Source organism: Spinacia oleracea, chromosome 2 (genome assembly GCF_020520425.1).
Source record: "Spinacia oleracea cultivar Varoflay chromosome 2, BTI_SOV_V1, whole genome shotgun sequence".
Lineage (NCBI taxonomy): Eukaryota > Viridiplantae > Streptophyta > Magnoliopsida > Caryophyllales > Amaranthaceae > Spinacia > Spinacia oleracea.
In genome coordinates, this window is record NC_079488.1 from 68,706,124 (window position 1) to 68,731,553 (window position 25,430).

The 25,430-nt window shown below is 36.8% G+C and overlaps 2 protein-coding genes and 1 long non-coding RNA gene across 3 annotated transcripts; 2 read left to right on the top strand and 1 right to left on the bottom strand.

The window, feature by feature from the left end:
• Positions 1-1,104: 1,104 nt before the first annotated feature.
• Positions 1,105-4,808, top strand: LOC110805076 (senescence/dehydration-associated protein At4g35985, chloroplastic). Its single transcript, XM_022010679.2, has 5 exons — positions 1,105-1,727; positions 3,537-3,667; positions 3,787-3,953; positions 4,048-4,132; positions 4,276-4,808. The coding sequence occupies exons 1-5, from the start codon at positions 1,173-1,175 to the stop codon at positions 4,436-4,438; spliced, it is 1,101 nt and encodes a 366-aa protein (XP_021866371.1). The 5' UTR covers positions 1,105-1,172; the 3' UTR covers positions 4,439-4,808.
• A 5,200-nt stretch (positions 4,809-10,008) lies between these two features.
• On the top strand, positions 10,009-16,868 carry LOC110805067 (uncharacterized). Its single transcript, XR_002537900.2, has 3 exons — positions 10,009-10,200; positions 10,976-12,334; positions 16,477-16,868. It is a non-coding gene; the product is annotated as an uncharacterized lncRNA (long non-coding RNA).
• Positions 11,526-15,429, bottom strand: LOC110805066 (putative disease resistance protein RGA4). The gene is made up of 2 exons (XM_022010669.2): positions 14,659-15,429; positions 11,526-14,529 (listed from the first exon to the last, which is right to left on the bottom strand). Exon 2 carries the CDS (start codon positions 14,274-14,276, stop codon positions 11,526-11,528), a length of 2,751 nt encoding a protein of 916 aa, XP_021866361.2. The 5' UTR covers positions 14,277-14,529; positions 14,659-15,429.
• Positions 16,869-25,430: the final 8,562 nt, after the last annotated feature.

Sequence of the window (25,430 nt, forward strand, 5' to 3'; positions counted from 1 at the left end):
TTATTAATTATTAATTATTAATTATTAATTATTAATTATTAATTATTAATTATTAATTATTAATTATTAATTATTAATTATTAATTATTAATTATTAATTATTAATTATTAATTATTAATTATTAATTATTAATTATTAATTATTATTTATATATTAATTATTTATTATTTAGTTATTAATTAAAAAATTTATTATTATTTTGTAATTAACTAGAGATTACTAGTTATTAATATTTAATTATTTATTATTTACCATTAATTATTTTTTATTTTTTATTTTTTATTTTGTATTTTTTATTTTTTATTTTTTATTTTGTATTTATTATTTATTATTTATTATTTATTATTTATTATTTATTATTTATTATTTATTATTTATTATTTATTATTTATTATTTATTATTTATTATTTATTATTTATTATTTATTATTTATTATTTATTATTTATTATTTATTATTTATTATTTATTATTTATTATTTATTATTTATTATTTATTATTTATTATTTATTATTTATTATTTATTATTTATTATTTATTATTTATTATTTATTATTTATTATTTATTATTTATTATTTATTATTTATTAGTTATTATTTATTATTTATATTCATTAGTTATTATTTATTATTTATTATTTATTATTTATTATTTATTACAGTAATATTCTTTTAAGTTAAGTTAAGTTAAGTTCATTTTAGTTTAGTTAAGGAGCATTCAGTTTACTTCAATTCAACTCTAAAGAACAGAGCCTTAATAATGAGCACATGAACTCAAAAATAGTCTTAGTGTTGTGCGTGGAAATCTTCTTGTAGCTTGGAGGGAAAGATATGTGAGCTAATTAAACTATTCCAAGCTAGTATCAAAAAAATAATTTAAGATGTTCATACCAAAATATATTCCTTGCAATAGCTAGATTTTGCAAATCAAAGTACACATACATGCACCACTAGTCCACTATACATTAGAACCATTTATATCCCCTCTTTTCCTTAAAAGCAATATATTCTCTACTTGATCTAACTAGCTAGAATATAATCAAATATATATTCTTATTATCTTCTAATTAATCATATTCACACCCATTCTACATATAGTATATATGTACTACGTACCTCATAAGCTAATACTCCTTACTCCTTATAGTTGTTCCTACAACACTAAAAAAAAATGAAGTCTTTTTTTAGCCCAAAATCGCGCTCTTCCGGTAACCAAATAAAAATCGAAACAAACACAATCAAGCATGAACTGTTGCTCCGTATTCCCGGGTGCATAGTGAACTTGATAGAAGAAGGAAAGACCATAGAGCTAGGACGAGGCGATTTCTCCGTATACATCCTTTCGGACCAAAACATACGCCTTGCTACCATTATCAAGGTGGCGGATAACCTACAATGGCCGCTCACGAAAGACGAGCCGGTGGTTAAGCTTGATGGTGTTCACTACCTCTTTACTTTGCCTATGAAAGAAGGTGATTCTTTGAACTATGGGGTGGCTTTCTCGGATCGATGTGACAAGAAATTGTTAGGGTCTTTGGATGCTTTTCTTGTAGAGCATTCTTGCTTTTCTTGTTTGTCTAAGTCAAGAGGAAGGAATGATCTTGATTGGCAAGAGTTTGCTCCTAAGGTTGAAGCTTATAATGGTGTCTTGGCTAGGGCTATTGCTGGTGGAACTGGCCAAATTGTTAAGGGGATTTTTATGTGTAGCAATGCTTACACTAACCAGGTACCATATTACGTGTGGTTTTATTAATGGACGATGATATAGGTCGCAAGTTGCGACAACAAAATATTGTCGCAACCTTACGTGTCGGCGTTTCATTGGTACATGTAGGCACCACGTAGGCTACGCGTCATCAATTTTTTTTTACTATCAATTCAATATTTTTACTATGAAGATATATAAATAAGGTAGTCGATATAAATTAGGAAACAAATATTTATTATATTTATAGTAAATATATTTTTATCTTATAAATTACAAATTAGAAAAATAAAAATTATAATCTAATTATGTATGTTTGTGTAATTAAAAAAATACATCGAATTAATTTTAAAAATACACTAATTGATAACATAATAATATATTTCATGTAAATAAAAATTCATAATTATACATTACATTAAAATATTATTTTAATTTTAATAATTAGGTTAGTTTTAGGTTTTTTCATAGTAAAAAAAATCGTTCGTCTCTCCCGCCACACTACACAAAATCACGAGCCAGTAATTTTCGAGTTCATCTAGAGAGGAAGAACTGCACTTGAACAATACTGATAGACTATTGAAGAACAATTTTTTTCCATATGGGGGGGGGGGGGGGGGGAGGTAAATGGGAAAGATGAAGGTGGATGAAAAAAACCAATAATGGGGCGGAGGGTAAATGGAAAAGATGAAGGTGGATGAACAAAACCAATAATGACGCAATACTTTTCCAGTTTTCCTAATCTTTTATTTCCAATGCATGGTATTTCTTATTTTCCAAGTACTCCGTATAACTTGGTAAATGTACTTTTTATTTAATTTCCTGTATCATGTAAATAATCAAAAGTTTTAGAATTATATTTTTGAAATGAAAGTTACATTATTCAATTTGTAAATTGGAATATTAATTAAGATTTTTCTACCTTTTTTGTAACATGTATAATAGGTTATAAAATCTAAATATTTTAGTTTCCAAATACATTTATGACACATAAGCGTGCCATGTCACCACTGTGACACGGCTTAAAGGTCGCATGTTGCGACCTTTATCATTTCCGTTTATTAATTAGGAGTATGTCCGATTAACCATCAGTTTTCAGTTTTTGGTTTATGATTTTTAAAGTTTTATAATTTAGGTTGAATCATGTATCATGATTTTGAAGGGTTTTTTCTTTTCCTTTTTTATTTTTACATAGAAATTATTTACTCCATCCGATTGGTTTCGAATTCGAGTCCCGGGCAACACATTTCTTAATACTTGAAATCATATTCTCTAGTTTTGAAAAATATTTATTTTACTTTTTCTTTTGTTTACGGAGTAGTTATTTTCTAATAGTAATAGGAAATTGAAAGGAGAAAATAATTAGCGTGGATTGCTTTCGCTAATGAATTAAAGTTTGAAAATCTTGTACTTGGTATAATTTAACTTGTTCAATTGTATTTGATGAAACCATGAAAAATAAAGAATTTCGTGAGCTTGACTTGATGAATTAGTGATAAACTTAATTACTCTAACTAGAGTACGTGCCAATGTGCCATTTTGCCAAGGGGTAACCAAATAGGATCGGATTAGGTGTACCTTAACAAAGACAAGCTAAGTAGCCGTATAAAACATATAGCGTTATCCTATCTTAATGATCGAGCAACTTTGAGATCCGAAGTTGAAATATTGTAGAAACCATATGTCGTCATTTTAAATACTTGGTATATAGAAGTATAACAGAAATAAAGGTTGCTAGATCGATCATTAGGATATAAAGTCGTTGAGTAGTGAAGAATATTGAATATGATGCCCTTGTATATATAATACGAAGTACTACGTATATGTTAGGTACAAAATGAAGGGGATTTGATTCTTAGTGAAGACAACACCACCAACAAAGGGAGAAGCACAATCGCAAAAACTAAAAGCAGTAAGAATATCGCAGCGAGAAACAATTCCATGAATCAAAACATAAAGCGGTAAATCATCTCTTCCCATTAATCCTAATCCTAATCCTAATCCTAATCCTAATCCTAATCTTAATTTGCATGAATACTATGCTTATCTTAGTGTCGTGTTTGGGATGTTGAATATTTAGTGTGAGAACGCTGTCCGATATGACACAACAAATGAGCAAAACTATGCTCAATGGAGTTGGGTTAGTCACTGGATCTGTCATGGGACCTCTGGTTAATTCCAAACAAGGCAGAGCTTTTTTATCTATGATGCCTGGAGAGGTTCTTCTTGCTTCTTTTGATGCTGTTGGTATGTTCTATTTTTCACGTGCATGCTACTTTGGTAAAATATATGAAAATGTTATGTACATGGTATTAGCTAATAGCAAAATATTGATGCACAGATAAGATAATGTGTGCCGCGGAAGCAGCTGAACAACAAGCTCTCCAAGCCACCTCCGGAGCTGCAGTTAGGATGGTTTCCATAAGGTTTTTTTTTCATCATTTACTACACATATTATTTTTGTAAGATATTTAAAATAAAATTACCTTAAAACAAAGTAGAAGATCAATTTAATTTCTAACTAGCTCATTAACTAATCACATATATTATATATATAAAATATAAATAGGTATGGAGACAATGCAGGGGAAGCCACAGGAGACGCACTAGCAACTGCAGGACATTGTGCTGGCACGGCTTGGAACATACTCAAGATCAGGAGAGCTATGAATCCAGCTTCCGTTGCCACCTCTGGGGCTATACGTAGTACGGGAAAAGCTATCAAATACTGAAGGATAATAATGTGTAAATTTCAGGGCCTTCAACACTTTCTATTCCTAATGTTAGTGTGACTGTGTGATGATGTGATCTGTATAAGTTTTAAGATAGCTAGCTAGTTCCTTCTAAAAATTGTTTTCTTGGGTGTTACTCACTTTAATTAAATTATGTACGTTGGACGAACTTTTTATTTCACTAGTTGCCGGAACTAGTTGCCGGAAGCACGCGTTGCGCGCGGTGTAGCTGAGAATTTCAAATTTGGCACCAATGTGTTCTTGTCCTTGTGTGCATATGGGATCATAGTATGTATAGTTTTGTTGTGCTTTTATTCTACAATATATAGCGAAATTATGAGTCTATGGAACTTGTAGTTTTTCAATGTAAGCATAAGAGTATTTCATTACTTAATTATGTATAGTTTACAAAATTAAGGGTCCAACATTCTCTCAATTAAACCACTCCAAGGTGTTTTGTTACATGATACCCAGTTGTTAAGCTGATTTGATACATGATACCCAGTTATTAAGGTAGTCATTCCTACTCTTGAAAAAAGGGAAGACATAACGCAATGACGTTGGTATAGTTACTAAGGTTGTCTTTTTTTATCTGATGGGTGTAGGTGATATTTCTAACGACAAAAAATTAGCTCCTCAAACTTGCTTCGTATTTTACAAGCTATGTTATTCGAAAGCAAGTGTGTGTCCAAGTGTTTGGACTCGACTAATTTGTGAAAGCTATCCATGAGTATCTGGCATGGATCATGAACGTGAAATGAAGAGCATGAGTAACATAGTCAACAAAAGTTTCCTAACAACAAACTACAAATCGTATAAAAATAAAAATAACACAAGAAATAGAAAGACAGGAGAAAACACAAAGGCAAAAAAAAAACAGAAAAATGGACATAGACATAGTTGCTCTAGAAAGACCAAAAAACATAAAAATGGACATAGTTGCTCCAAAAACTGGTTGATGGCAAAAACATAGATATAATAACCCGTTCTTAATCTTACTGCATACGAAGATATAGTATTAGCCAGGTTACCATATCTCCTCACTCAAAATATGAGAACTTGCAGAAGGAAATAATATTTGAAGACTTATCATATGCAGATAAGATAAGGACACATGTCCAAGGAGCACAATTACTACATGTCTATCAGTGTACCCAAAACATACGAATGAGTCTATAACACATGTCACATACTGCTATGTACTGCAAATGACATGTACTGATGTACACCACTAATTTAATAAATTATTTTAAATAAATAACTCTAAGCCTTCCCCTTCTCTTTTCATCCTCCCTCTGTAACGTAACTCTAAGCCTTCCCCTTCTCTTTTCATCCTCCCTCTGTAAATTCACATAAATTAAAATATCAATTTTCTCTTAAAAAAAAAGAACCAGAATCTCCAAGAACATAAGATGTCCTCTTCCCTTACAAAAATTAGCCTCGGAAACGCGACAAATCATGAGATTATGTTTAAATTATAGGTCAAAATTAGCCTCAAGAAACACCAATTATACGTCGTTAATTTCAAAAGACTGCCCAATAATTATTCACCAAAAAACTAAAAATTAATAATTACAACTGTAATTCAAAGCTTGTACTCAAACTCTTGATTACATTCGAAACTCGAAAGCAGGTCCTGCAATCTTAATCTAATCTTTAACTTGCAAAGACATAAAGAAAAAAGAAGATGAGTATTATACTGTGTTAATTCGAATGATGTTCGATATTGTGGTTGGTTTTGATCCGTTTGTAAAAGTTGATATAAGTAAATGCTTGCTTGAGTTTACTGATGAAAATGGCGTGGAACAAGAAAGAAGAAGATGGATATTGGCATTTTAATGGGTAATGAAAGAGAACATGTGGGCAAGAGGAGGAAAAAGGAGAAAGAAAGGCACAAAAACTAAAAGGAAATTTGGTGAAACACTACCTTTAAGTTTGGTGGTTTTGTGAATTGCTACCTTTTAAAAAGGAAATTATATTTTACTACCTTATAAGTTTGGTTTGTTTGACTAACACTACTATTTGCCGTTTTTTGTTAATGTTTTACGTCTTTGGACTCCACTACAACGGTTATTTAATATGGCAAATGCACAAAATGACAAATGAACAGAGATATTTAAAAGAATAGAAGAAATACACGACGAAAAACATTAACGAAAAACGTCAAATGGTAGTGTTAGTCAAACAAACCAAACTTATAAGGTAGTTAAATTAAAAAAAGTTTTTATAAGGTAGCAATTCACAAAACCACCAAACTTAAAGGTAGTGTTTCACAAAATTTCCAAACTAAAATACAAAAAAAAAAAAAAGGAAGAAGAAAGAAATTGATAATTACTATTCATAAGCTACAGTATGTGTACTCCCACTTTTTAAAGGTTAGAGATTAGAGATAATGCATTTGTATTTACCATTTGTTTATTCTATTATAATTATACCAACCAGTTTAGAGGTAAAACAACTGAAATTGTACTAACAACTAACACTTGGTAATTGAATTACGTCTCGTCGTACTTTCATATTCTAAACAATTAATGTGTTTGGGGTGCCCAATTGGCTCCTAATTGTGCTACAGCCCAAAAGCCTATAACAACAAGTATACAAGCCATTTTATCCCTCAAAGGATAATCAACCACCTATATGGCCCAAGTCCCACCATGTAATAAATGATCACATACCTATGGGGCATTTACTACACAAACACTATAAATAAGCCGTCAAGGCTCACACCTCAAGGTACGTCCAATTTATTACCTTAAGACTACTCTCTAGAGAACTCTCTCTCTAGAATCCGAGCATTGTTCTTACTTAGGAATCGGAGGGGCTTTCCTCGGAAGACCCCCGAGACCAGTTACATTGTTCATTGTGCAGGTAAATTCGGACACAACTCACTCAAGCAAGCTAGATCTTCCACAACGACGATTAGGGCCTTCACCCGAAGCCCATTGTTTCAACACCGGAACAATTTGGCACCGTCTGTGGGGAAGATACTACAAAGCCTTGAGAAATCAGCCATTTTTGCTCCAAAAATGACAAATGTTAGCGTTCATACGGACTCAGAGTCCGAAGCAGATGTGCGTCTCCAATCAGAGATACGCCCACTGTTTGTGGCACAACCGCAGCCGAGCGGGGTTAACACCGCGGTGTCCTCTAGACCTCCAATCCCTACGCGGGAAGAGCTCGCCGTAGCCATAACCATAATGCAGAACTTCATTTTCAACGAAAAGGAAAAAGGTTTAGCAAATGACCGCCGCGAACAAAGGAGGACGAGGCGACGGATAAATCTAGAGCCACCGCCTAGCGGAGAAATCCCAAGATCTGATCAAACACTCCCACCCCTGACAGGAACTCATCTAACGTCAAGGTGGGTTGAGAGTACTTGGGATACTCAGAGAAGGGCTCAGCAACAACCAGAATGGTTCAAGTCGCCCACCCCGCAAACTTTCTGAAGTAGAACTACGAGTCAACACACTCGGGTCCGAAGCTCTGTGCTCGGCAGATTAAGGCCTTCGGTCCACGAGAGTAGGTCTAGTGATCGACCTGAAACCAGCAGCCGAGCCGCTGTGAGAAGAAGAAGGAGACGCAATCGTACCCCTAGCCCCCGACGCACTCCCGAATGTTCCCATGCAAGAACCTCAGGAAGTGGAGGAATTAAAGCGAGGTTAGGGAAGAGGATCATAACTCCAACGACGTCCTCCCCATTCATCGAAGAACTATTCATGGAAGAGATCCCGAAGGTTAGGCTGCCTGCGCACCTGACATACAACGAAGCCACTGATCCGAGAGACGCACGTGATCTCCTACGAGCAGCAGCTGTTCCTGAGCCCCCAATCCGAAGATTGTTGGTGTAAATATTTCCCAACCACGCTAACCGGAGTGGCGGGAGAATGTTCAAATCGCTGTCGAAGGGATCGATATACAGCTTCAAGGATCGGAGAGATAAATTTTGTGTTCAGTTCGTCAGTAACAATCGCCCCGAGCGGACAACGGCTGAGCTAACCTCTATCCAAAAGGAGAGAGGTGAGAGTCTTCGAGACTTCAAGGCTAGGTTCATGAAAGAATCAACCAATATCCCAAATTTGCAGCCCGATGTGGCAATCTTTACATTAAAGCACACACTCCAGGAGGGAGGTTCCGTGACAAACTGTCAATGAAGAACCCCACCAAAATAGCTGACGTGCTCCAAATGGCAGATGCGTTTATCAGAACCGAAGAGTTCAACAAGGCGGCTGCAAAATTGAAAGGTTCCTTGGAGCCGAAGGATACAAAAACTAATCAGAGCTATTATTGAAAGGTTCAGGTTCCTTGAAAATCAATAATAATTAAAAACATTATTGATTTTTATTATAAATCCTAAAGATTCCGTTGATAAAAACATTCTAAAAACATTTTTCAACTATTTCTTAAATAGAGGGTACCTCAATGTGGTGCTATTTTAATTTTTCTATTTATTTTTAATGTCTAAATGTATATCATCTGTATTAGTCACTAAATTCACAATCTATATTATTGAATATATGGTATAAAATTATCTTTATTTACTAAATTATTAAACAATTCAGTTGAATTTGGATTCGAATAGACGAGGTTCTGGTTAAATCAGATATCGAAATATTTCGGGCAGGGTTGATTGCGGTTGTTATCAGGTAAAATCGGTTTTCGAATTGCTATCGGATCGGATGCAGGTTCAGTTCGGTTAAAAGTTATTGACGCAAGTCGGGTTACAGGTCTCCTCAGACTGCTAGCGGTTTGGGTCCAGGTCTTCAATTCACGGATCAAATTGGATTTCGGGTCAACAACGGATCGACTCGGTCGGTTTTGGTCTGACTATATCTCGGATATATTCGGTTCGGATGGTTTCGCTCGATTTTTCGTATCATGTCACTTTTTAACAGCCCTGGTTTTCTAATAGGCGGATTTTAAGCCTGACTTCCTGGGTCAGGCCCCCAAAGATAAAAAATCGAAGTTGGACTTTTCTATTGGGCACTCCTGAAATGTTTACACAATTCAGCCAAAGTTTATCCATTCATACTTACAGAAATAAAAAGAGAAAATAAATTTACTTCCTCAGTTCCTTAAATACCGCACCATGGTTGACTTTTACCCCTCTAACACATTATTTCGACTCTTAATATGTCAAATTGTTATAAGTAAAAATTATTAAAAAAAAAAAATTTAAAATATATATATCGATATGAATCTAACATGACATCACATGACTACAACATTTTTACATACTAATCACAAAAAATGATCAAAGTCGTAGTGTGAATAGTGTAAAAATAAAATGGTACGATATTTACGTAATGAAAGTATATTACTCCGTATTAACCAAGAGTTTGAATGTCAGACAAGAAAGGGAAGCTAATACATATACCCTTGGATATCAAATAGTAAGATACCTTGTGCTCTCCTTAGTTGTTTTTATATAAACAACCCCATATGAGATTAAAATTTAAATCTAAAATAGAAACCTCACATAAAATTTAAAATTCTAAACCAATTAGAGCCCAATGTATGTTTCTATTTAATACCCATGAGGTATATATAGCCTTTTTGATAAGAAAGACTACTTTTTACTTTCCCTTTCTTCTCCAAAATAGAAAAACCCAAATTCTATAACATTTTAATTTTTTTTATTGCTGTAAATATGTTTCCCATTGCCCAACAAAGAAGAAGGCTCGAAGAACTGAAGAAGGAGAAGAAATAAAGAATAATTGTTTCACAAATTCCCAAATTCTCAATTGGGGTATTCCAATCTCAAGGTATGTCTATATTCTATATTTTGATGGGTATTTATCTTTTTCATTCGGACAATTAGAAATTAGGGTATGAATTTATTATATTTATATCTGTTATTGTCTTGTTGATGCATTCTTTTGCAGTTTTGCTCCTATTTAATTAATTTATGCAATTGATAATTATACTAGAGTAATAGAGTGTAAATGTTTAATTACAGACTTATACGTATGTGAATTATATGGTCTTCGCTAGTCGGGTTGATCTCTTGTTCGGTTGTTCCCCTCTGAAATTGTTCCAAATTCGGTTAAAAAGATGAAAGAAAAGCACCATTATTTGGGCTCCCCCTATTTCGTAAATGCAGAAGCACTAATAAACTAGCAATTTGACATTATTTGACTGCAATTGCACTATTAGTTATAGTTTTATACGAAAAACTATAATTGCAATTTGACCGCTCTACTAAAATTGTGCTATTAGTTATAGTTTTCAATTGCAATTTGACTACGCTTTAAGCAATTGTAAAATCCGCCACTGCCATCTACTACTGTAAGAAGCAATTGTAGAACTCAATTTGCAATTTGACTACATTATTTGGACTTTTTGAAATTTTGGAGTAAGTACACTGTATATACTACATACGAAGTATTATGGAAGTCTTTTGTTAATCAATTGGAGATAGAGAAAACAGTCAGACAACCTAAGTTAGCTAAATATTTTTGGCGTTTGTTTGTTTTAATAATTGAGGAGTAATGTTCTATGTGTTTTCATTGATTAAACCACATATCTTCAACCTTTCAGGTGGTTTTGGTGATAAAGGTAGTCAATTATGCGCAAACAAAAACATATTTAATAAATAGAAAGAGCCAGAGAAAGATACACCTACATCTAATGGTGAAGAAGGGCCTTCTAAAATTCAAAGAATGGATGCAACTCCCTCAACTGAGGAATTCCTGAACATTTATGGGCGGCATGTTTTTTGATATTTAGGTTTGGAAATGACCCTATATTTGTGGAACTCAAGATCTTTGATTTACTGGTTCTGTTAAAAGAATTAGTGGTTTTATCGCTTGCTATAAGGGCATTGGTCACATTCTCACGGTGCAATGCAGCTCTTAAGCTCCTTCATTTGTGCACGAGTGCACTTGAGACGGCTGATCAGGCATTTGTGACATCAGTTGATAAATGGTTAGACAAGTCCCTTATGCTGGAGAGGAGGGCAGTACGACTGCAACAAAAATTCTTGTTAGATTTAATCCAAGCAAAATGGCAACAACATGTCTAAAGAATTAAAACACACAGTTTTGCAGAGGTCTAAATACAGAAACTGGATTCACAAAACTTTCTGGATTCAGTCAGTGGGATCAAATGTTTCGAGTTCAAAGTCTTTAATGTTGGAAATCTTGTGATGTTCTGTCCCATTAACCTTGACAGCTTTCTCTAGCAGGGGGCACTCTAAAATTGTCAAATAGCTTAATTTGGTGAGTCGCTTCATGGCATCTTCTGTCGGCAGTTTCCTCAAATTCTCGCACCGGGTAGTAGACAATGCATCAAGAGATGAAAGGTTTCCAAGCCAATCAGGGAGATATTCTAGATTCTTAAAATCATATATTCCCAATCTTTTCAGCGTCGTTAAGTGTTGGATTTGTTCTGGAAGACTCTGCAGCTTTCCCCAACCACACAAATTCAAAGCTTCAAGAGAAGTAATTTTCCAGAGGAAGCTCATATCTGGAAATTCATTTCGCCCCAAATAACCTCCAATGGTTAATTTCGTAAGGCATGGGAGGCGGTATAGCCAATCAGGTGGCTGATTTATCATCTTTGTCATACGCCTTATATTGAGATCACAAAGATGACTTAATCCTGTCAGGTCTGGGAGTGTCTCTACTTTTGGACAACAATCAACCCACAATCTCTCCAGCGACTTGCAACTTTGCAACCCCTCTGGAACACTTGTTAAACCAACATTGTAGAATTCAAGCTCACGCAACGTCTCAAGACTGCTGAGGCTGGGTAGAGACACCAGGTTGGGGCACACCTTTATTTGCAAGACCTCAAGGGAAATCAACTTGGATAGGCTCTCCGGCAACCTACACAGATTCTGGCATCTATGTATTCTCAATGTTTTGAGAGATGTACAATATTCAGCCAACTCCTCAGGTAAATCTGTTATTTCCGTTATCCCCTCAATTTGAACAATTTTTAGACAAGTGACTGAGCCTTTGTTGGATAGTATCTTCGACAAGAGAAGACCGCTGGTGATATTTTTAACAGTAAGATGTTCAAGAGAGTGGAATTTATATGGAGTTGTTTTCAATTCAGGACAATCTTCCATCTGTAATTCCTCCAACAAAGGAAAGATATTCCACTCCCCCGAACTTGGCTCAATCCATTCTGTTAATTTCTCAAGCCCCAATAATTGAAGTTGTTTCAAGCTTGGAAAATACTTTACCTCAGAATTGGAACTGGAACTGGAACTGGAAATACTGCTTGCACCCACTGTATAAGTATAACAATACAACTCTACACCTATACACTCCAAGCTTTCCATATTTTTAATCTTCAGCTTTTCTAGAGAATGCAAGTGCCCCAATGTTGGCAATTTTCGGCACCTCCTACAATCAGTGAGCTCTATTATCTTTATCATATCCATTCTCATCAGCCAGAATGATGGAAAGTTTTCACCCCCATACCCTTGAATATCCAGAAGTCTCAAATTACGGTTTGGCTTCAACCCATCTAACACTTCCTCATGTTTTACCCAGTCGTCATCGTTGTCGGTATTCCAGAATAGCCTCAACTTCTTAACTCTTGACTTCTCTGATAAACTGGCACTTTTAGCATCTTCTTTACTCTTGATCAGTTCAAGACCTTGAATTTCTAACTTGTCGCTTATGTGAGGCAAACCTCCCAATTCAGAAATCTGGAATCCCCCTTCACGCACCCCTAAAATTGGAAGAGTTTGCAAACACGTCAACTGCCCAATCACCCCTCTTGGTAATTTGATTAATCCTGGAATATCAAGATGCCTCAGATTAACCAAGTTACTTAATCCTCCAGGTACCTCCTTTATTTGATCACATTCGTTAAAATGCAAAGATTGCAAGTTGAACAATTTAGTAATAAATTCAGGAAACTCCTTTATTGGGTTATTTACCAACCCGAGAAATTTTAAACACTTCAATCCAGCGATACATTCTGGAACCTCTTTTAGACCCATGTCTTCTAAATCTAATACACGCAGGTACTTTACATGTTTCAACAATCCTCCAGGTGAATTCTTATATATGGCTAGTGTACGTAAATTTTCAATTGCCACTTTCTCTTTGTCCCAACAATCAGTTTTCAGTTCCTTATGTTCATAGATTGCCAAATGTCGAACATCAGATATGGCTGTCACTTGATTATCTGCCTCCAATAATAAGAGTTCGTGCTTCGAAACTGATCTTGCTAAGTCATGCACTAGGTCATGCATACCATACCAAACTATTTCTCCCATTCCATCCCTTTCTTCTACATTTAAGAAGGAAATACTTAACAATGCATTAATATAATCTTCAGCAATATCCTCCATCAAGTCTCTATTTTCATATTGTTGGACAAGGCCTAAAGCCATCCAATTATTTATCAGCCAGCTTTTACCCATGTGAGAACCCTTAGGAAGAGTGGCACAAAAAGAAAAACATTTCTGCAAGAATGAAGATGACAAATTCTTGTAGCTGAGCATCAAGGATGGTAATATCCCAGTATCACCCTCTAGCAAATCCCATATCTCACTTCGTTCTATTTTCTCCCACTCGTATGGATGACTTCTTTTCTGCAGCATTCCACCAATGCTCTTGATTGCCAGTGGAACTCCCTTACATTTCTGAACAACTTTTTTACCAGTAGTTTCCAATATAGAAATATACTCCGGGGACATTTTTGCAAATGCAACTCGATTGAACAAAGACCAACTATCATCTTCTGAGAGTTCCGGCAGAGAATGGACGACAAAAGCATGCATTGTCTCTGCTACAACAGTAGCTCTAGTTGTCACCAAAATCATGCTTTCGTGAGAACCACCAATACATTCCAATGAACTTCTCGTTGCGTCCCACATCTCTTGATCTTCATTCCAAACATCATCAACAACAAGTATTTCTTTCCATCTAGGTTTTTCTTGAGTTTCCGTTCTGCTATCACGTTGCTGCTTACAGTCTCACTATTGCTCATATAAATGTACTCCAGCATTTTGTTTAAAATCCCTTCACTGCTAAACACTGCTGGTGCTACAACCCAAATTCTTTCTGTGAAATTATCCATCACTCGCTTATCCTCAAAAACCTTTTTTGCTACGACTGTTTCTCCAATACCTGTGACATACATAAGTACCAACTACCTTAATTAATCGTCTGTGATAAAATATGTTAACTTACTAATTACCCAAAATAAATTACATGCTATCTGTAATAAAGTAAAATGATATGAAGAATCTTAATTACCTCCAATTCCCACAATGGCAATTAAAGAAAGGCGGTTACTGCTGACATTGTAAAAATCATGTGAAGGGTTGCACAGTTTGTCCACCACAGTATCAACATCAGAATCCCTACCAACTATTTGAGACATATCTACATTTCGTCGAAGCTGCTGCAGACGATTCTCTGCACTGGTAATAATGTTTGTTGCAGCTGGTAGTAGGGAGGGTGAGTGAGTTAGACCCCTGAGCTGAGAAATGGTTTCAGCTTCTTTCAGCGCTTCCTCAATGTTGGTATTGATCCTACTAATCCATTTGCCAATCTTAAGGCGAAAGTAGACCCGTTTCACAGGCCAGAACAAAAGCTTAGTGGTCTTCCCGTTGAATGACGTTCTGAGCCTCCTCTTCATGACAACTTGGTGCTGCTTTTCATAGGACAACACATCCATCAAGTTCTCCACATTGTGTATAACTTTGACAACATTTCTTACCCACAATTCTACAGGATCTCTACTATTAGTATTAGTATTAGTAGGAGTCATGTGGAGCACAATGTTTGAGATTATTTGGATCTTGCGTTGAAGCTTACTTAGATCTTTTTCGAATCCCCGGAAGGAGTGGATCTCCGCCGTGACTCTACTCACTAGTACCTCGATCATGGGTTTCGCAGCCTCGGTCAACAGTGGCAGAACTACACATTCCATTTCTTTTTTCTTAATGTTTGGTTTGTTTGGGATGAAGTTATCTAACTCAGCTCTTTCCTTTTCCAAACAACTTATACAAAATGTTATCTTCCAAGTGGGAGGGAACAGGGAGGCCTACCCCCAACAGTCACACACTTCACACTGCATGTAGACTTTTCTACGGCCCCACCCTTTTCATCTAAGACAGATGGAGAAAATTTACAACTGCTTACTCTGTACTCCGTAGCTAGCTGGTTGAAATATCAAACACTAGTTTGTATTATTAACAGCTGCAGAGTATTACTTGTTGACTTTTCAGCTTCAATTATATTGTAAATTGTAACGTGGGGGTATGTAGGCAACTTTTCTGGATCACTTGCTTCACTCACTTATTTCATTCTCTTCACCAGCTAAGCTACTAATTAAGTGTAAGGTACATGCTTGGTCCTTCGATACGCAAATCACACATGCTCAATTAAGACACGTTCTTAATTGATCATTATACTTTGCAATATACGTACGTAGTAGATAAATATAAGGATGGATAGGACATGGTAGTGTAGGAAATTGTTTCGGAGGTTATATGACTAAAGAAAACGGATCTCATGGGGTTGAGATGGGGTTAAGGATATAGTGGGGCTCGTTATATGGCTCTGCTCCTAGCCGAGTCATCATGGGTCATAGAGCTTGTCTTATCAAGTGGCAAGTGGCAACGCCCAAGGGAAGAATAACGTTGGATTGGTTGGCTTGCTTTTTCCCGTGTAGTCTACAGTAGTTGTCTTTGTAGCATTTTTAGTAAAAATATATTTTGGAATATAATTTGAGTTTAGTTTGGTAAATTGGTGTGTAGTTTGATGTTTATTCTTTCCCTATCACTTCCATAATGTTTACGTTTATTACATTATGTCTGTTTGTGTGGTTAATATCTTATTTGCAGTTAATTGTTTGCTCTTTTTACAAGCTTGATATGTGTCCGCATTTTGAACAGCCTTGTATTTACTTGTGAAGTAGAAATAACAACGATTTAATAAAGCTAGCTTCTGGTTTGGTTGATCAGTTTATAATGGAAAAATCTGGATAATGTAGTGGTTGTTACCTTGAAGTTTTAACACACACTGGAATAATCATTTTTACCCTGTTTTTGACTTTGTGTTGTACAGGAGAGGAGAGCTGCCGGAGTCTGAACTGTGAACTCTGAAGTGATGGGGAGGGTGCTAGATGCAAACAACTTAAAAGATTCGATCACTTCTCTAGTGGAAGATTGCATTTTGTGGTACTGATCAACCTGAGCTGAAGGAACATGTTTATCCTAAATGAAATTTTGACAAATTAAGCTTGGATTTTGTCATAGAATATACAGAGGAATGTTTTGTATGGTTTCATCAATTGTTGCTAGCGTTGGAACTTGGAAGCTGAAGTAGCCTACAACTCTTTCCAGCTCAAGTAGTCAATATATATAGATAGAGTAATTCTACTAGAGGTTGATTTGACATAGTCTCCTATACGGATAATGGATGATTAATCATATTGTATTTCCTGATGGTTCATATCAGATACGATTGATATATCAGTGAGATCATCAAGTCCTGTAACCAGAGCGCGCCCCCTTGTTTGTTTGCTTATTAGGCGCGCGCCGTTACAACTAATGTTCATTACACTTGTGTTGTATGATTGTTGAAAAATGGCTCACATTCTTTTCAGGAGAATTCAGTTTCCAAGCATACAAACAGGAAGATCCACAACTTTTTCTAACATTTTCCTGTTGTACTAATGTTCCTTGACTCCTTCGCAGAAATGCTATTTATATATGAATGCTAAATTTTCGGGAGAGGGCTCGTACATTCTGAAGGAAGAAACATATGACAATTCATAAATCATGCGGAAAAACCATTTATCCAGGAATACATATTATTTACACATAATCATATAGCATAGTTTAGATGCATACTCTTTGTTGCGTGCCTTCCCTAGCTGCGCCCGAACCGAACAAGAACAAGTCTTTAGGACTCCAAGTGTCGTCCCTCCGTAGATAGTCCACAGCACGTCCGGATCCGCCTTAAGATTGACCAACTAGAATCGCCCTTAAGGTACTAATAATTTTCGGCACTTTTAGGCAAGATATGTGACTGAATTTTTCTCTCAAAAACTCACTTTGAATACTTGAAAACTCGTTATAAATTGTGAACCCAGGCCACATATTTATAGGGGTATGGAAAGAGAATTGGAATCCTATTAGGATACGAATTAATTAAATTAGAATCCTAATGAAACTCTTATTTAATTAATTTATCAAATAGGATTAGGAATTTAATCATTAAACGAATCCTGTACATTTTAGGTTTCGTATGTGAACACAAACACACACGCACGCACAGCAGCCCACGAGGGGCGCCATGCGCGCGCGCGCACAGCCCGAGCAACGCAGCCCATGACTGCCGCAGCCTTGGGCGCGCGCTGGGCCTGCCTTGCGGTGGGCCTGGCGCAGCCTTGGGCTGGCGTGTTGTGGCGCGCGTTTCCCTTGCTGGACGTGGGCCTGGCTTCGTGCTGGGCCTTCGTCTAGCAAGCTCGTCCGATGCTAATTCGTACGACGCGTTTCCGATTAATTTTCCGATTCCGGAATTTATTTCTGATACGAACAATATTTAACATTTCCGATTCCGGAATTAAATTCCGTTTCGAACAAATATTTAATATTTCCGTTTCCGGAATTATTTTCCGATTCCGATAATATTTCCGATTCAGACAACATTTCCGTTTCCGGCAATATTTCCGATTCCGGCAATATTTCTATTTCCGATAATATTTTCTGATACGTACCATGTTTCCGTTTCCGGCAACATCTACGACTTGGATAATATTTATATTTCCGATACGATCCATATTTCCGTTTCCGGCAATATCATCGTTTCCGGAGTATTCTTTTCTTGCCTGTGACGATCTCAGCTCCCACTGAAACCAAGTTCCGTCGATTCCGAATATCCATAGATGGAGTATTTAATGCCATTAAATACTTGATCCGTTTACGTACTATTTGTGTGACCCTACGGGTTCAGTCAAGAGTAAGCTGTGGATTAATATCATTAATTCCATTTGAACTGAAGCGGCCTCTAGCTAGGCATTCAGCTCACTTGATCTCACTGAATTATTAACTTGTTAATTAATACTGAACCGCATTTATTAGACTTAATATTGAATGCATACTTGGACCAAGGGCATTATTTCCTTCAGTCTCCCACTTGTCCTTAGGGACAAGTGTGCATTTCCTAATTCCTTTGTCGCTCGATGCTTGCTCTTGAACATAAGGTAAGAGTTGTCATCCTTATTATGTCCAGAGGTGTTCCTCGGTTTCAGAGTTCAACTGATCAAATAAACAGATAATCATAGCCTATGATTCATCCGAGCACGGCCATGCATTTCACAGTTTCTAGCTCTCCGAGTGGCCTTTTACAACTTTTAAGCATCTCATCCCGATTTATGGGAGGACAATCCCAATCTTGCGATCTTGAGATTAGACTTCGTTTGATAGGTGATTACCTGAGCGTTGCCTTTATAGCCTCCTTTTACGGTGCGACGGTTGGTCAACATCAAAGTAACCAGTTCTCAAACAAGTAATCTCAAATCACTCAGGTATTGAGGATTTAGTGTCTAATAATTTTAATGAAATTCACTTATGACAGATTTTCATCTCTTACAGTAAAGTTTCATAGGTCTTGTCCGATACTAGTCTTCCCAAAGTAAGTATCTATGCAAATGATTATGACATTGCCATGTCCACATAGTTCAAGAAACAGAACTACTAGTCATCTTGCATTCTAGTCGTCTAACGTTTTCTATGCGTCCAATTTTATAAAAAACTCCGACTAGGGACCATTTTCAACCTTTGACATTCAAGTTCACTTGATAGACATATCTTAGTCACAGGACTGGTCCTGACAGTCTATCTTGAATATATCGTCAAATTGAAGGGACTCATCATTTAATAAACCACAAATTAAATGGAAAAATGAATTCTTTTCATTTATTGTGAATGATTAACCAATAATGTTTTACAAAGATTTAAACTCTAAAACTTTAAAACATTAAACAGAGACATCAAAGCCATTCTCCAATATGCTTGATTCCCATAGCTGCAGTGTGCGAGTTGTGCTTCGCCTGCGGCAGAGATTTAGTTAATGGATCTGATATGTTGTCATCAGTACCAATTTTGCTTATCTCGACTTCTTTTCTTTCAACGAACTCTCGTAGAAGGTGAAATCTACGAAGTACATGCTTGACTCTCTGGTGGTGTCTAGGCTCCTTTGCCTGTGCAATAGCTCCGTTATTATCACAATACAGGGCTATTGGTCCTTTAATGGAGGGGACTACACCGAGTTCACCTATGAACTTCCTTAGCCATATAGCTTCCTTTGCTGCTTCATGTGCAGCAATGTACTCCGCTTCAGTTGTAGAATCCGCAATGGTGCTTTGCTTAGCACTTTTCCAGCTTACTGCTCCTCCGTTGAGGCAGAAGACAAACCCAGACTATGATCTGAAATCATCTTTGTCGGTTTGGAAACTTGCGTCCGTATAGCCTTTAACAATTAATTCATCATCTCCACCATAGACCAGGAAGTCATCTTTGTGCCTTTTCAGGTACTTCAGAATATTCTTGGCAGCAATCCAATGCGCCTCTCCTGGGTCTGACTGGTATCTGCTCGTAGCACTGAGTGCATACGCAACATCCGGGCGTGTACATATCATAGCATACATTATTGAACCAATCAATGATGCATATGGAATCCCATTCATTCGTCTACGCTCATCAAGTGTTTTTGGGCACTGAGTCTTGCTTAGAGTCATTCCATGAGACATGGGTAGGTAGCCTCGCTTGGAGTCCGCCATCTTGAACCTATCAAGCACCTTATTGATATAAGTGCTTTGACTAAGTCCAATCATCCTTTTAGATCTATCTCTGTAAATCTTGATGCCCAATATGTACTGTGCTTCTCCTAGATCTTTCATCGAAAAACATTTCCCAAGCCAAATCTTGACAGAGTTCAACATAGGAATGTCATTTCCGATAAGTAATATGTCGTCGACATATAATACTAGGAAAGAAATTTTGCTCCCACTGACCTTCTTGTATACACAAGATTCGTCTGCGTTCTTGATGAAACCAAAGTCACTGACTGCTTCATCAAAACGTATATTCCAGCTCCTGGATGCCTGCGTCAATCCGTAGATTGACTTCTTTAGCTTGCATACCTTTTTAGCATTCTTTGGATCCTCAAAACCTTCAGGCTGTGTCATAAACACAGTTTCTGTTAAAACGCCGTTTAAGAAAGCAGTTTTGACATCCATCTGCCATATTTCGTAATCGTAATATGCAGCGATTGCTAACATTATCCGAATAGACTTTAGCATTGCAACTGGTGAAAAGGTTTCATCGTAATCCACACCGTGGACTTTCCTGTAACCTTTTGCAACCAATCTAGCTTTGAAAACTTCAAGTTTCCCATCCTTGTCCTTTTTCAGTTTGAAAACCCATTTGCTTCCAATGGCTTGGTAGCCATCTGGCAAATCGACCAAATCCCATACTTGGTTTTCAGACATGGAGTCTAATTCAGATTGCATGGCTTCTTGCCATTGCTTGGAGCTAGGGCTCGTCATAGCTTGTTTGTAAGTCGCAGGTTCATCACTTTCAAGTAATAGAACGTCATAGCTCTCGTTCGTCAAAATACCTAAGTACCTTTCCGGTTGAGATCTATATCTTTGCGATCTACGCGGGGTAACATTTCTTGTTTGACCATGATTCTCACCAGATTCTTCTAAAGATCTCTGAGTTTCATCCTGAATGTCATCTTGAGCATTCTCTAGAGTTTGTTGTTCGACTCGAATTTCTTCGAGGTCTACTTTTCTCCCACTTGTCATTTTGGAAATGTGATCTTTCTCCAAAAAGACACCATCTCGAGCAACAAACACCTTGTTCTCAGATGTATTGTAGAAGTAATACCCCTTTGTTTCCTTTGGATAGCCCACAAGGATACATTTGTCAGATTTTGGATGAAGTTTGTCTGAAATTAATCGTTTGACGTATACTTCACATCCCCAAATCTTAAGAAAAGACACATTTGGAGGCTTTCCAAACCATAATTCGTATGGAGTCTTTTCGACAGCTTTAAACGGAGCTCTATTTATAGTGAGTGCAGCTGTATTTAGTGCATGTCCCCAAAATTCTAATGGAAGTTTGGCCTGACCCATCATTGACCTGACCATGTCTAGCAAGGTTTTGTTCCTCCGTTCCGACACACCGTTCCATTGTGGTGTTCCAGGAGGAGTCAATTCTGATAGAATTCCACATTCTTTCAGATGGTCATCAAATTCATAGCTCAGATATTCACCGCCTCTATCAGACCGCAGTGCCTTAATCTTCTTGCCTAATTGATTCTCTACTTCACTCTGAAATTCCTTGAATTTGTCAAAGGATTCAGACTTATGCTTCATTAGGTAGACATAACCATATCTACTGAAGTCATCAGTGAAAGTGATAAAGTAGCTGAAACCACCTCTAGCATTTGTACTCATTGGTCCACATACATCTGTATGGATTAAACCCAATAGTTCATTTGCTCTTTCTCCAACTTTAGAGAAAGGTTGCTTTGTCATTTTGCCAAGAAAACATGATTCGCATTTACCATAATCCTCTAAGTCAAATGGTTCTAGAATTCCTTCCTTTTGAAGTCTTTCTAAGCGTTTCAAGTTTATATGACCTAATCGACAATGCCACAGATAGGTGAGATCGGAATCATCCTTTTTGGCCTTTTTAGTATTTATGTTATATACTTGTTTGTCGTGATCTAATAAATAAAGTCCATTGACTAATCTAGCAGATCCATAAAACATCTCTTTAAAATAAAACGAACAACTATTGTCTTTTATTAAAAAGGAAAATCCCTTAGCATCTAAGCAAGAAACTGAAATGATGTTTTTAGTAAGACTTGGAACATGGAAACATTCTTCCAGTTCCAAAACTAGCCCGGAGGGCAGCGACAAATAGTAAGTTCCTACAGCTAATGCAGCAATCCGTGCTCCATTTCCTACTCGTAGGTCGACTTCACCCTTGCTTAACTTTCTACTTCTTCTTAGTCCATGTGGATTGGAACATAAGTGTGAGCCACAACATGTATCTAATACCCAAGAAGTTGAATTAGCAAGTATACAGTCTATAACGAAAATACCTGAAGATGGAACGACTGTTCCGTTCTTCTGATCTTCCTTTAGCTTTGGACATTCTCTTTTGTAATGGCCTATTCCATCACAATAAAGACAGCTTGATGTGGATTTGTCCTGCTTTGATTTAGCATTGCCCTTGGACTTTCCACCTTTCTTGAACGGTCTCCTTCTAGCCTTGAGTAAATCTTTGGCTTCACAGTCCAGTATTATTTCAGCCTTTCTGACAAGGTGAACAAATTCTGCAACCGTTTCTTCTCTTGGTTCACTTAGGTATAGTTGCTTGAAGCGACCAAACCCACTGTGTAGTGAATTGAGCAAGATAGAGACTGCCATCCTTTCGCTTATTGGTGTTCCTAGTAGACTTAGGCGATCAAAGTATGAACGCATAAGATCCACATGGAACCTCAGTGGGACGCCTACCTTCTGTTTAGTGCGAAGGAGCTGAACATGTGTTTCTTGGACCTCCATCCTATAACACCTGTTGGGAGAACTAACCTTTAGACCAGACATTGATTCAATCAACTCATGGACGTTCAGGTCTCTGTCCTCCGTGCTTCCACGACAGATATCCCTCAGATTCTTGATGAGCGTAAAAGGTTCATAGGCTACAAACCTTCTAGCCCAATCATCAGGGATATTGTTCAGCATGAGACTCATAACCTTTTTGAGATCCGCATCCCAGGCGTAAAATCTCTCAGGGGTCATGTCTCTGGCATAGTAGCTTGGCATGGGATGTGACAGTACATACTCAAGTCCATTGAGTTTGACTATTTCAACTAGCTTAGCTTCCCATTCAAGAAAATTTGCCAGGTTCAGCTTGACCATAAGCTCAAAACCTATGATGATGTTTTGATTGTTGTTTGCCATATTAAAAACTACAATTGAAAAGAATAAACAAATAAATAACCATTCACAGTTTCTCTTAATAAACTTAAATTCTAGCATACATGCATAATTCAATGTTTATTAAGCATTTTATTCAAGTTATGTGTTCCGGCAGGTGTGAATAAAATGATTCCAAGATCCTAAAATCATTGAAGAACTAAGCACAGTTTGTCGACTTAATCCTAAAACATCTTAGGTAAGCAAAAGCCTTTTGCTAATAGTCTAGAAACTATTCTTGGTTGATAGGTACGTCTAAGAACTTATTAGGTAAACCTATCGATTTTGCCACGACATAAAAGGACTCCTTACTTATATCGTTGAGTTTCACCAAAACTAACATGTACTCACAATTATTTGTGTACCTTGCCCCTTTAGGACCAATAAGTAACACCTCGCTGAGCGAAAACTATTACTAGATTGATGTAAAGGATATCCAAGCAAGTGTATATTTTGGCATGGCACCTTTTAACTCAATTTTTAAGTTTGGAACTTAAGGCTCTTACTATGTTGGTTAGATTTTAAGTGAACTAAAATCCTTAATCATGCAACATAATCAAGCTTTTGATCTCATTCATTTTAAGACATATTTAAAAGCAATAAATAACTTAAAACATGCATAAGATAAATGTGATCTAGTATGGCCCGACTTCATCTTGAAGCTTCAACTTCAAAGTCCGTCTCGAAAATCTCCGTGGGAGGCACCATTTTCTTCAAATAGGATAAGCTATAATTAAAACTAATTACAACTATTTGATGGTACGCAGACCATATTTGAATTGAAAAAACAACTTTGGTACTTTATGATAGGTTATGATTCATATGACAGTTCATAAATCATGCGGAAAAACCATAAAGCCAGGAAACATATTATTTACACATAATCATTTAGCATAGTTTAGATGCATACTCTTTGTTGCGTGCCTTCCCTAGCTGCGCCCGAACCGAACAAGAACAAGTCTTTAGGACTCCAAGTGTCGTCCCTCCGTAGATAGTCCACAGCACGTCCGGATCCGCCTTAAGATTGACCAACTAGAATCGCCCTTAAGGTTCTAATATTTTCGGTTAGGTAGGCAAGAATATTGGCTGATTTTTCTGCTTAAAAATCTTAGTTTTGAATACTTAAAACTTGTGTATAAATAATGACCCCTAGGCCTTTATTTATAGAGTTATGGAAAAGGAATCGTAATCCTAGTAGGATACGAATTAATTGAAATTAGAATCCTACATGAATTCTATTTAATTAATTTATCCAATTAGGAATAGGAATTTAATCATACACTAACTCTTGTAGATTTAGGAATCACGCATGAGCACAAACTCACACACACACGGCAGCCACAAGGGCTGCCCATGCGCGTGCGAGTAGCAGCCCACGCAGCGCGGCCCACGCATCCGTGGCCTTGGCGCGCGCTGGGCCTGCCTTGCGGTAGGCCTGGGCGCTGCCTTGGCTGGGCTTGTGGCGCGCGTGCTTGCTGGGCGATGGCCCGGCTTCGTGCTGGGCCTTCGTCCGGCAGGCCTCGTCCGATGCTAATTCGTACGATACGCTTCCGATTAAATTTCCAGTTCCGGAATTTATTTCCGATACGAACAATATTTAATATTTCCGATTCCGGAATTAATTTCCGTTTCGAACAAATATTTAATATTTCCGTTTCCGGAATTATTTTCCGATTCCGGTAATATTTCCGATTCTGACAATATTTCCGTTTCCGGCAATATTTCCGATTCTGGTAATATTTCCATTTCCAATAATATTTTCCGATACGTACCATGTTTCCGTTTCCGGCAACATCTACGTCTTGGATAATATTCATATTTCCGATACGATCCATATTTCCGTTTCCGGCAATATCATCGTTTCCGGAGTATTCATTTCTTGCCTGTGACGATCTTAGCTCCCACTGAAACCAAGATCCGTCGGTTCCGAATATTCATAGATGGAGTATTTAATGCCATTAAATACTTGATCCGTTTACGTACTATTTGTGTGACCCTACGGGTTCAGTCAAGAGTAAGC